The 13596-nt window shown below is 31.9% G+C and overlaps 1 protein-coding gene across 4 annotated transcripts; it reads left to right on the top strand.

Moving 5' to 3' along the window:
• The first annotated feature begins 1883 nt into the window (after window positions 1-1883).
• Window positions 1884-11897, top strand: LOC120075632 (uncharacterized). 4 transcript variants are annotated; one of them, XM_039029206.2, is made up of 9 exons: window positions 1884-2127; window positions 3507-3558; window positions 5314-5387; window positions 6110-6220; window positions 6722-6862; window positions 8578-8629; window positions 9355-9428; window positions 10467-10556; window positions 11591-11897. In XM_039029206.2, the coding sequence occupies exons 1-9, from the start codon at window positions 2003-2005 to the stop codon at window positions 11628-11630; spliced, it is 759 nt and encodes a 252-aa protein (XP_038885134.1). In that variant the 5' UTR covers window positions 1884-2002; the 3' UTR covers window positions 11631-11897. The 4 variants fall into 4 exon arrangements, with proteins under 4 accessions (XP_038885134.1, XP_038885135.1, XP_090168846.1 ...); XM_039029207.2 differs by having other exon boundaries at window positions 1898-2127; window positions 6110-6211; XM_090312720.1 differs by having other exon boundaries at window positions 1898-2127; window positions 6110-6211; window positions 11480-11897.
• Window positions 11898-13596: the final 1699 nt, after the last annotated feature.

Genomic DNA, 13596 nt, shown 5'->3' with positions numbered 1-13596 from the left:
AGCTTGTCTATAATCGTTAGTAAATATTTCATTTCTATATGGGTGGACATTACCGTACTTAGAGATCTTAAATCTTTCACAATTTTTAAATTTAACGGCTTGAAATCTTCATTTGCATTCTTCAACTAAGCATATAACTTTGTATAATGTTGTGTTCGATTTCTTCACCCTAAACTGAAAGTTACCTCAAATTACTAACATAGATAACCACATCTTTAAATCATTCTTAGATATAAATATATCACATAATTCTACATCTTCAAAAGAATAAGACTGACCTAGCATGAAGATTGTGATACTAGATGGATGTGACAAGTCACGACCTGTTGCATGTGGAACATGAGACGAGCCTTCATAGTCTTAGATTGTTCGTTCTTCTACATGAGGTCTATGGTGGGTATTAATCTTGGTTCCTCTTCATCATCCTTATCTAATATGGACTCTGGTCTACATCATCTCCTAAGTTATAAGTCGCCAAATTATTAGGCAACGAAGTAAGTGATGAGTTAAAATATATGGGAGAAAATGGACAATCCGGCTCCATTTTGCAATGTAGTGGCCTAAATGTTGAAGGGATTTCTTCAATTCGTCAGATATATGAATTGTCTGAATGAAACCCTTGATTACTTGAACACTTTGGAAACGTGGATACTAAAGAGGTATTACTGAGACCCCTTATCATATGAGGAATGTGTGTAGATCTTCATAATTCTGAATTACAGACGTAGGCCTTTGGATCTCAATTGAAGTATACATCTTATAACAAGATTATACTCAACTGAATTTATACCGCTTATCCTAAAACTTCAGTCAGGAATTCATTTTACGTCGTTCCGCCCTCAAGGTCAAACCCCACAACTCTTAATCCTTTTCCTTTCATTCCAAACGTCACAAAAAAAATCCAAATGCAAGGAATTTTCCGACAATTTATAACAAAAATGTACTAATGTAGTTAAGAAAAAGTAAAATAAAAAAATAAAACTAAAAAGTAAAAAATTACCCATTGTTCACCCGGTCGGGTACAACTCAGGGCCAAAAAACAGTAAACATATACTTCATATACGCTCGACCAAGTCTAGAGTTACCTCAATCGAGCCCCATACCATGTTCTCAGCTTGGTTCCTATCCCATACCTGGTTCCTATCTCATACCTGGTTCCTATCTCATGTTCTGCTATCCCGTACCCGATGAAGACCCAGTGACGCCCGACCAGGTGATTTCAACCAATTTATTTTGTGCCTGGTGAAGACCCGGTGAAGCCTAGCCAGGTGATTTCAACAAATTTCCTTTGTACCGGGTGAAGCCCGATCGGGTATCTTAAAAAAAATTATTTTTCTATCTTTTTCATTTTTTTTTTTTTAAAAAAACTTTCAAATGGAGGAGATTTATGACATTAGAAAAAAGAAAAGAAATAATCAAGTAAGCATAAATACAAGCAAATGAATTCTAACCTGAAAAAAAAAATTATCGAACTATTGAATACATACAATATGAAATACATATCTTCTTACCGAGTGTACAAAATTACAACTTCGTGAAGTACAATTTAGACTCGATGAAAGACTTTTTGTTTCGGAGATAATTTGGTGAAGATAATTATTAGTGAGGTTGTAAAAAAATCAATTTTGGTGGAGAATCTTTTGTATTGGAATGTGGATAATTTCTTGTGAATTAATTTTTTGTGAATCAATTTTTTGTGGTGGAGAATTTTTTGTGAATAAATTTAATAGATTGGTTGTTGAAATTTAAAAATAAGAATTTATAAGGAGCATAAGAGTAAGGGTACAATCAAAGTTTTCCATACTTACCTACGTCATTTTCATTATCAATAGGTAAAAAAACTTGTTTTTCAAAAAAGGCCAAAAAAAATACAAAATTGAACTCAAAGGGTTATTTTTGTCAATTTTTCCTGCGGCTGCTCCACTTACTTTCTTTCCTCCTTCTACTGGGCTACTGTCAACCGTTCTCCTCACCAATCTCTTTCAGTATCACTTCGTTTCCAATGGCGAGCTCAGCTGTAATTGGATGGAGGAGTCTGTTCCTTCTATTGGCCTCAATAATGGTTGCAACTCTCGTTTACACAATCGCCACTCATGGCTCTCCTTTCCGCACAGAACATCTCTCACGGTACTCTCTCTTCTCCACTATGCATTTTTCACTTTTTTTCTTATCATTCCGAATCCTTCTTCGTATCTCTGTATTGATTCAGAATCGAGCTGCTTCAATTGATCTGTTCCATGTATCTAGCGATCATTTCTGTATATTTCAATCTCCAACGTGCGTCGAATCGAAGTAATATAGTGGTTAAATAAGTAACTATCCTGACAATCCATAGGTCTAATGATATTGGGAATGTTTGGCAGGTGTCCTGAATTACAAACTGATTAATATTTTTAGACGGTACAAAGCATAAGTTTGAACATTTTAAATTACATGGACTTAGATGAAGTGAGTCTCAAATTTTAGGGTCCAAAATGGCATTTCAGCTTTTTTTGCAAGATTTTTCAGGAATCCGAAACGATTTGTTATGGTCTCCGAGTTTTTGAACCATACAGATTGGTTTTTCGCGGGACTTTTATGTATTTAACATGAATTTGATCACCATTTTCCAACTTGATACCAGAACTAGGTGACTAATAATTTTATCAGATGTATCAAAATTTTATATAAAGTTCTGACACCTATATATATGCGTATCAAAGGTTCAGATTTTCACTTCATCACTGTTGAAGTGAAGAAAATGACCAAGTTAAAATATTAAAAAATTATAAAACTAAAATTGATTATGTATGTACTAAAAAGAAGATTTGAATCTTGCCTTTATTATTGTGAATTCCCTAGGATTTATATTGAAGCTTAATTTTATTTTCTATTATAAATCTTGTAGCAATTATATATGGTAGAAGGAGGATCCGATTCCTCTCAAAAGATCAAAACCACGATTGTTCATAGGACAATTATGTTGCAAGTCAATCACGATAGACTACCCCGAGAGAGCATCTTTGCATAAGCAATATTAGCTATTACAATAAAGTGATCTATCCGTGCAGTGTTTTAATTTCCCTTATCAATCACAGTAAACATGTGTCATTTCTCTGGGTGAGTCATATTTGGGGTGCTTGTCATTTACATGAATTATTATTCTATTTACTACTTATGCAGTTGGGAGTTTTTTTCTTGTTTTCTCTTATTGGAACACACGTCAGGATTGTTCAAACTGCCCAGTTTTGAACTTACATAATATAAAGCCAAGCTCTGATTATATAGTTCACATAAAGAAGACTATTAATTGTTCGTCATCTCATTGGCTAACTAATTGATACAATATTCTCATGCTCTCTTTGTGGACCCTATGTATGCAAGTTAATCTCAAGGAAAACTTGTTTAATTTGGTGTACATTCCTTGAACATCACTACTTTGGGATGTTGACCGATTAATTTTTCTCTAATTTATTATTCCTACAAATCTGGACCTTTTCATTCAAGTTTGTGCTTATATTTTTCAGGTTCATGGTGGCATTATTAATTGATTTCTATTTCAATGTCATAGTTATTGCGGTAAGGGAATATTTAAGTTTTCATTCTATTTTCTATTTTACAAATATTTGACTTCGGGTACAGGTTACATTTAATTGTTTCTGTAGCTTAACCTCTTGTGTCATGAATGAACCTGCTAGACCATTTAGGTAAGGGCAAAAGCCCTGTTTATTTCCACTCATTGTATTTTGATCTGATGTTTACAAGTTTTGATAAGAAATCCTTGATAAATTGAAGCAAGTATTCTTAACTTACCTCCATCAAAAACCGCAAAACCAATGTAGTTTCAATCCAATGGAATTGACAGATATGGACACCTCGACGATCAAAGATTTGATAAGAAAAATAGTTCCTTACCCAAAAGTTGATGGGTCAAACCAACTTGAATGTTCTAGGCATGTAATTTATTAGAACAGAAAGTTGGAGAAAAGGTTGTGTCATTCTCACGGCAGAAGAAATAAGTTGTATTCAAATCAAGTCTAATGATTGCAAAGAATGATTAACCCTGACATTCGACTAACCTAGCGAAACCCTAAAATTGTTTGGCTTTTGGGCTTATATGTAACTCTAGATGAAACTCTAAGCTACATATTTCGTAAACTAAATATCAAGTGCCATATGTCAACCATATAAAAGTTAAGACTATACCTATTCTGACATGGCCTAGAGGGGTAACATTCGATAGATATTAAAAACTATCAAATATTCATGAATTGTAGAATCAATCTCCATTTTCATCAAAAGAGTACAACACAAGGACTTCCTATGTGGTTGCTCAACTTAGTACTACTTTCACCAAGCATGCCCAACTACAAAGTTCTGATGGGAACAAATGCATCCATGCTGGTGAGATCACGCCCAAAATCATTCTCAATTTTGCGGTACATGCAAGGCTTAATCATCATGCATGCTCTTCTTGATCCAGTCTTGTTTGGTAAGACAGAATTTGACAAAGAAAAGAGAGTGCTCAACTGGAACAACGGCCAAGAAAGACCATAACTACATAGATAGCAGCTCCTCCCCTTCCTTTCTCTTCTTTAAGGCTTTAAGTTGAAACCATATGGCGGATGGAAAGAAAGACAACCTCACTTTATCATAGATGGTATTAGTGAGACCCACTTTAATATCCCCCGTTGCCCTTCTTTTGTAGATAGAATCTTCAATGAGTAGAAAGAACCAACCTTAGTAATGCTCGATCAGGGTGCCATGATTCATATCAAGTTTTCTTGTGGACATATCATTGTAATGAAATTGATCTCTGCTCTTTTCTTACCGTTCTTCCTCAGTAGCCATTCTCTTTCATTTGTCCTACTTTTTTTCTAATCATTCTTCCTGCATCAATTAGGAACCAAAAGTAACCCTATGTCCTCTATCTTCTTCCCTTTCTCTCATTACTTCTCTTTCCTATTGGTATGCGAATGTAACTTAATTGGCCAATGATCTTGATCTAGGATGGGAAAATGAACATGCAAGTCTGAATTTTAAGTAATCCCAGAGGTCAGTTCATGATGCTTTATAAAGTTCTTCACTGTAATTTAAGAATCTATTCTAGGTTTCGGTTTGTTTATTTTTTGGAGATTTTGATGTTGATTTTTATGGGGGGAAAGCTCATATGAAATTGTTAGATTAATTATAATTTCTATCCGATCCTCAAAGGATTGGCAGCCATCTACTTCAGAATCATTTACAGACAAAAGAACTATTGTTACATCTCTGTTCAAGCATTCGTGGTAACTTCTCTCTCTCACTTTTATTCTCTATTTTTTAATTTACCAGACATGGGTTTGCTATAAGGAATCAAACTGGATTTCTGCAGCGATTTGGATAGTTTTTCTTGTATGTCTTGGCAGGTAATTACTTTGTATCCTTGTCAAGCTCACCTTCCAGCCTAAAGCTTGTTTCACCATAGGATCTATTAGTGTGAATAATACTGGTGAGTTCTTCTGATCAAATTTTCTTGTTGGAGTTTGGTAGATATATCTTGACGATTGACGATTGGTAATAATATTTTTATTTATTTCCATTAACGAATGGGGAAAATCTCCAACATATTTTATTGCCATTCTCTAAATTTCAGAAGATGATGGTATTTTAATTGCTTAAAACATTTTTATTTATTTGATGTTCTTGCCTTCTCATCTATACTTTTAGAATCCAATTACAGTTCCATTATTTCTTTCTGCTCATGCATTTATCTGTTTCTTCCTTCCTTCCTCTCTTCTTCTTTTTCTTCTTCTTTCTCTCTCTCTTCTTCTTCTTTCTCTCTCTCTTCTTCTTCTTTTTCTTTCCTTTTTTTTCTCGTTCGCAAATTTAGTAGGTGTTTAAGATGAAAATTTGCAACTAATACTGAATATATGTCGGTGATGCACATTTTCTTTCAAAGCCAATTCTTGAATAACTTTATCGTTAAATTTTTTGTAGGAACTTTGATTTCCAAACTCTTATTTGTTACTAAGATCAAATTTATTCCATGCATGGGCTTAAGAAGTTGCAGCATTTTTTCATTGGTAATACATGCAGATATTTTATTCTTAGATCTGATTAACTTTTCTTTTCCTATCATTTTCCTCAGTGTGGCTACATGTGCCTACATTCTTTGGCAGTTGTGGCAATTATCGTCTCAGGAATCCTTTGAAGATATTATGTACAATGTTCTGACTAAGGATCCAAACAAGTATGCACTGTGAGTTTTAGGTCTCTTAAATAGTTGATTCTAAGGTTCCGTCATACTTTATATTTGGAATTCTTTTCATGTATTTCCTTACTATTCTACTGCACAGTTATAGTCCACTCTTTTTTGTTTTTTCATGGTGTCAAGTAATTAAATGGAATAAAACAATTTTTTTTTTTTTTTTAATTCTCTCAGTTGATAGATAAATTCAGCATCTCAGATTTGTTTTGGTGATAGCTTATGCATGGCTTGACTTGCTGCTATTTTCGTAATTCTGTAACATCGGAAGGGTTTGCCTTCTTGTAGATCACTTTCGTGGTTTCCATTTTATGACTCTCTTAGGTTTGGCTCACACACACACACACAACAGGTAATATTATTGCATCTTAGACTTGATGCATTACCAATAGTTTTATGCGATGTTATGGTTATTCTTTCTTCTAGACTTTGAGAAACTTCATTATTCTGTATCTTATTCTTAAGCATGATTTGCTTGTTGGCTTATATATATAGGAATGGCGTGCAGCAGCATAGGAAGCACTCCAATATTATGATTGCAAAAATAGGTTTTGGTGCTATGGGTTGTTTGATGGTGGTAACTTTGGCCTATCTTTTCAGCGACGGTTCACCTTTTCACAAGGAGCTTTATACACCGTAATTTATGCTTTTATTTCTTCCTTAATTTGATTGTCCTTTCAAGTGTTAATGCTTTGGAATGAGTTTTTCTCATTTAAGGGAGGAGAAAAAGAACAGGAAAAAAAAAAATTAAAAAGAAAAAGAAGAAGAAGAAGAAGAAAAAGAATGGTGTTGATATCTAAACCTTGGAAAGTAAAGTTATCTACTATTCGTGTCCTTGCAGAATGGTTGCCTAATTGCAAATATTTTTGTTAGTTGTTAGTGTGAAGTACAACTACCACAAGTTGATTAATGAGAACAAGTTGTATATGTCTTTTCCTTGACTTGTTAGATACTATGAAGGTTCAGTGATTAGTGATCACCATGTGATTATCTCTGCCATTTCCTTCTCTTTCACTTTGTCCTTGAGTTTACTTGTTATCAGTAGAGCTTTATCACGTAATTTAGTTTACTTGGTACCAGTAGCTTTATCACGTAATTTTCCCTCTCATCAGTGGCTGTCCAAAGAAATAGCTCTGTAGGCACATTAGCCACTCTTGGGCTGATCTAATGTAAATTGTATGACGAGGCAGTACTAGTCTAGATATGTGTCAGTCAGCTTGCCTACCTATGATGATTAAAAAGAGGAATAAATACTCGGAATGAGAGAACTGTCCTTGAAATTGTTTTTGAATGAGCAAACACATAGACAGCCACAAATGAAGTAGATAACCTCTTCCCTATTGGAGACTCTTGCCTCTGTTGTTAAAAGCTCAAAATCTTGGCTTATATGAAGGATCCTGGGAGTAGCCAGTGATATCTGTGCTTGTCTTTTGTAGCAATGCCCTTGGTTATACTTGTACATTTTGAGAGTGACCAGTGAGGTACATGAGGTGAATCAATAAGATCTTTTGAGATGAGCTTCTTTTGTAGTGGCGGAATCTAAGATCTTTCGACTGTTTTAGTCTTGTTTGAAGGAGTTTAAGGCTGGGCTCTTCTATAATTTGTCTAGCATGAATAGCACTTCCTGGATATTCTTAAGAGAGAATCTTACGCCCCTTTTCTTTTATTATTATTATTACTTTTTTTTTTTTTTTATGAAGCAGGAAACATGATTTCGTTCTTAATAAGAAAACTAGCTTTCCTCCGGCCTCCTATTTTGACATACATTTTCCTTTTTTGAGCTCTTCTTTAGCTCCTTTGATGGACTCTCATATACTTTCTTATCCTTTTGGCAATGAATCGAGATTGGGTTTGGGTTATGATGAGGGTGTCCAACCTAGTTGAGATACCCTGGTGCACCTACTAAACCATTCTTCCTTCTGTATCTTGTTCCAATAAAAGATATAAATTTGAATTTTACATCTATGAAACCCTAAATTTTCACTGGATCTTATGTTCTTAACTGTAAACACGATTTCTAAATATTAAAATAAAGGCTAAATTACAAGTTTGTTCAGAACTTTCAATTTTGTGTCTAGTTGGTCCCAATATTTTGGATTTTGAGTGTAATAGATTCCTTACAAATTCAAAGTTCAAGGACTAAATTTGCAATTTGGAAAGTTCAAGGATTAAATTTATAATTTAACCAATATGATATATTACATTGTCTATGCGATTGCTGAATTTTGCTTTGAACAGATTCTGCATTAATCGTTACATTTTTTCTTGTTGTGATTGAATATCCTCTTTGACCGATATTATGCAGTATTTATGTTCTTATAGAGGTTAACTAGCTGTTGGCACATTTGCAGCTGGGTGGTGACCACGCTGATTGATTTCTATATAAATGGCACAGCTTTATCAGTATGTCTTAAATTCCTCATCATTTACCCTTGTTGCTTCTAGATGGTTAGATGCACCACCTTTTTGGTAGAGGCACACACTCTAGAAGTTTCGTTCTTCTTGCATCCCTGGATTAGCCAATGAACCTAGATTTTTAACGGGACCATAAAATTAGACATAATCGAAACTTATACATAAGGGTAGGGGCAACATATATGAATGGCAAAAGAAGATTCTTCTGTTATCTACAAATAAAGCTGAAGAAGCTATCATGGGTGAACCTTCTTTTGAGGGATGTTCTCCTTCAAAGAGTTCATTAGTGAATATAATAGCAAGGTTATATCTCTAAGGAGTCAAAGGGCATGATTTACACCAAGATAAGAGGAAAAAAAATATATTGTCAAGATAGATATCCATGGCTTTTCTATATCAATGAAGAATCTATTGTTTATTTCTAACTGAAAGAAAATATCTAATGAATTAAAGTCAAACCATATAACTTTTTCCCTTTTTGGAAGAAGGACAAGAAACGATGGTTCCCTGCTAAGCTGTTGACAAAGCCCCTAGCTTCAACTGTTGTCATTTACCCTAACATTTAGACGAAACTTTACTTCTTTGCTCTCTTATTTATAACTTGTAAATTGGTAAATACTTAATATCGGAGTAGCTTCTTGATTGTTGTTTTCATGACTTCTCGGTTATTATTCAAAAGCCGAATAACATTATGTCTTTCCATATGAAATTAGGTCTGGATGTTCTATAAAGAAGAATCGTGGCTTACTGCACTCGTTTGGATAGTTCTATTCATAATCTTTGGGAGGTAATCTGTCACTTTTGTTGGATAAGTCACATCTGTGTTTATTCCATTTGGAACCTGCCATTGTCAAGGAAATAATGATATTTTCGTTCTCCCCTGACGATCATATTTTTAAGTTCATTTATCAGCTTTCTTCTCTTAAAATAAGTTCAAACAAAATTTCTCTTTGGTTCAAAGTACACCATATATGTACACGCATTATTGCATTCTTACATTCATTAATATTAAGATGCCAAGAAGACATCGATGCTTTCAAGGATGTAAAGAAAATGTGTTAGATCAATTAAATTTTTACCAAGGGATGGATGTTATGTAATGTTTTAATGATTGTATTTCTCTTGTCCACTTGGACCTTTGGTTTGTATCTTTTTCTTTTTCTTTTTCTTTTTCTTGATAGGAAACAGAAAAAGCCTTTCATTTAGGAAAAATGAAAAGAATAAGAAAGAGGCACACAACCTCTATCAACAAAGTTTACAAAAATTATTCCTACTAGTAATAACTAGCAAGATATTAAAAAAAACAAGGCAATGGGGAAGGAGTGCACCATTATTCTTTTTTTTCTCTTTCTCACTCTCTCAGTGGGCACATTCCTATTGATGGTCAGCCTATTTCCAAGAAGCTCTTAGGTTAAATTTCCATTTTACTTTAATTGTCATTTCATTTTAGGCCATTTACTTAATATCTGAATTTTACCATTAATTTATTGTCAACTTTTTTAAAAAAATATTTAATTCCTATGGCCTCCTTATATGAATTTTGGATATATGTTCACATTGTGTCCTTTCTTGCACATAAATAATAATATTTATTTGACCAATTTTGAGTATAAAAAATACTTCGAACTAAGGGTAGGACTAATTGTAAGATTTATTGAAGCAGTTGTATCACAATCCATTACTTGAAGTGATGACTATAAATCATTTATTTTTTGGGTAGCATGTAAACTACTTTTATGCTTTATACTTATAACTTGCCTGAGCATGAAATATGGCTCCGCAAATATCTCTAATTACTGACACTGTTGTCTTCCTAATATTTCAGCGCCTCTTCATGTCCTTTCATTGTTAAGGAGCTATTCAAGCTCAACTCTGAAGATCCAGCATACCTTGTTTTATTTAAAAATTCCAACAGGCAAGTCCAAAGTTTTTGTTAGATAGCAGAAGATTTAAAAAAAAGTGATATAAAATTCAATTTACTAAGGTTCCGTTTGGTAATTATTTGATTTTTTTAAAATTAAGTTTATAAACACTTCTCTCATTCATAAATTTCTTTGTTTCGTTATTCAATTTCTGCCAATATTTTCAAAAACCAAACCAAATTTGAAAACTAAGGCCCCATTAGGTAACCATTTTGTTTTTGAAAATAAAGCCTATAGACACTACTTCCACTTCCAAATTTTTTTCTTTGTTATATACTTTTCACCAATTGTTTTAAAAACCAAGCCAAATTTTGAGAATAAAAAAAGTAACTTTTAAAAAGTTGTTTTTATTTTTGAAATTTAGCTAAGAATTCAACTATTATGCTTAAGAAATATACAAATAATTATAAGTAATGTGAATGAAATAAGCTTACTTTTCAAAAACAAAAACTAAAAATCAAACGGTTATCAAACTGGGCCTAAAAAATAGTTTTTAAAAACATGTTTTTGTTTTTGAAATTTGATTTTTATGAAAAATGAAAATCGTGGTCAGGAAATTAACAAATTTGTTATCATACGGTAGGTATCTAAGCGATTGTACTTTGATTTTTCTTACTTCTTTGAATGTGAACTTGGAAAACTCTCACCTGCTCTGACTTGAAATTTACTGTTTATAACATTTTGAACACGAGGAAATCTCATTACTTGTTTGTATCGTACTGGGTTGAGTTTGAAAGTATTTTGTAAATGGTTTTTTTTGTTCAATAACACGTTTTTATTTGCAAACCGTTATGAAAATTTTAGTTTCTTTTAATTACTAAAAACTACTTCTATACAATTATTACCATTTTGATTCTGTTTAATAAATGAATCGGCCTCCAATAACTGACCATGTCTCTCTTGCTGCATATTGAAGGTAGTTAATTAGTTGGATGAACACTATTGTTTCTCTGCATAGTCTTCGGGCTTAATAGAGGTAAAAACTTATGATGGCTTCTTCTTGCATATTGCAATTTATTTATGATAGGTCAGAAAGAAAGTATGAAAGCACATCGGATGGTAGATAGATGACTCTAGCTCGTTCCGGTACGAATTGAAAATGTGATATTGAAAGCAGAATCCAAATCGATGTCATGTTTTTTTTTTGTTTAATTGAAGAGTTCAAGTATGGTAGTTTCTCCATTATTATTACCTTGTTGACGTTTAGAAAAACTCCATAGCAGATGGTGTATCTTTAATAGATGTATGCACGTAATATTGTTTTATAGTATGTATATCGAATATTTGAGATTTAAATGTATGAAATAATAAATAATAAATATGTGTATTTGAAACTTTTTTGTTTTATAGTCTTGATCACAATGTAATATCATTTCCAACGAATGATGAAACTTATTTAATTACAACATACATCTAAATGTTGTCTTAGTTATAGAAATAGTGATTAAAAATGGTCGACTATAGTCTAATTAAGCCACAATCAGATTTTATTTAATTTTACACAACAATTTTCATACATTTCCATCAACTTCCGTAAAGTTTTGATATTTCCATGAAATAGGAACTTCAACATTTTCACAGATATCAATATTTTGAAACTTGATTATGAAAATTAAAAAGTGTTTAATTAATTTTAAAATCCTAAAAAATATTAACATGGATCGAGAAATTTTAAAATAGATTTTAGAAAATTAAAGTGTTCTCCAAATAATCCCTAAACTAATATTCTTTCAAAATGAATATTTTCTTATTTTCCTTTTTTATTCGGATGAATACAACAAATTGTTAAACAATTCAACTTAAAATTTTGTTTTTAGAAATTACAAAAAAATGAAAAAAATGTTATATAATATATAAGAGCATTTCCATGTTTTCTTAAAGATTTAAATTATAATTTTATGTAAACATAAGTTTAGATTGAATTAATTTTCATTTATATTTTATATTATTAACTAATTTGCATTTTAAATTTAAAAGCTTTTGCTTCCTACCTTTTTGTGTGAGAAATTAAAGGAACTGGTTAAATATTATTAGTTTTATGTATGTGTATTTTGAAAATTAGAAAATTAATTAAATTAATTATTTAATTAAATATGGAGCTAAAATAAAATTCTAACGAACATTTGCTTTAATTAAAAAAAAAAAAAGCATGTATATTTTGAATAAATTAGAAAATTAATTAAATTAATTATTTAATTAAATATTGGAGCTAAAATCAAAATCTAACAAATATTTCCTTTAATTAAAAAAAAAACGTGTTCATAATACTAATAATAATTGGTTAGGAGTTTTTTCTTTCTGTGTACTTTACTGATTAGTTGGGTAGAGATTTCCTCCACTAACATTTTCGGTTAATGTTGGGGCATTAACTAGTTGTTGAGATATCAAGTTAGCCTTGACCGTTGAAATGTAGTTGATAATTAATTAAATAAACTAAAATAATAATTTATATCTTAAAACAATGTATTCAAAATAATATACCGATAGTTAATTTATAAACTTTTAATTTAAATTTGAAAATGATTAATTTAAAATACAATATTTTGAAAAGCACACAAAAATAGGAAACTTATCAAATAACACACACAGGGAAGCAAACTTATCCTGTATTCCACGTTTGGAATATTTGCTAATATAGCAACTCTTGACCGATATTAGTTTTCTAAAAATTCTAAATTTGTCCTCTCTTTGTTTTACATTTCCGATTTGATTCTTTTCGTGTCTTCGTTTTAGAGGGAGGAACTTTCGACGAATTCCAAAATTTGAAGTTTTCCAATTCAAAATCACCTCTCCAATTCCAAATTTCGACCTTTTAAATGAAGATGAATTGCTTGCAATCTTCCTCGATTTCAAAGGATGGTAAAGCTTGAAAATGGGACAGATCAGAAGATGGTTGTCGAAATAGGCTTCTCTTTCAACCAGGTCAGACCGTGATGTCCACTCTTGTCTTTTCAGATTTCTAGTCGTATTATAAAAACTCTATATTTGCAATTAGTTTTTCCTTGTTATATAAACTCTAATATTTATTATATA

Source organism: Benincasa hispida, chromosome 4 (assembly GCF_027475165.1).
Source record: "Benincasa hispida cultivar pf3 chromosome 4, pf3_genome.v1.1, whole genome shotgun sequence".
NCBI lineage: Eukaryota > Viridiplantae > Streptophyta > Magnoliopsida > Cucurbitales > Cucurbitaceae > Benincasa > Benincasa hispida.
The sequence above is the reverse complement of the archived record's forward strand: the minus strand, read 5'-3'. Positions and strand labels throughout refer to the sequence as shown.

Coding starts and splice junctions, on each gene's coding strand:
- LOC120075632 (XM_039029206.2), top strand. CDS start 2,003: ATGGCGAGCTCAGCTGTAATTGGATGGAGGAGTCTGTTCCTTCTATTG. Junction 5,388..6,109: donor TTTCTTGTATGTCTTGGCAG/GTAATTACTTTG, acceptor CATTTTCCTCAG/TGTGGCTACATGTGCCTACA. Junction 6,221..6,721: donor GATCCAAACAAGTATGCACT/GTGAGTTTTAGG, acceptor TTATATATATAG/GAATGGCGTGCAGCAGCATA.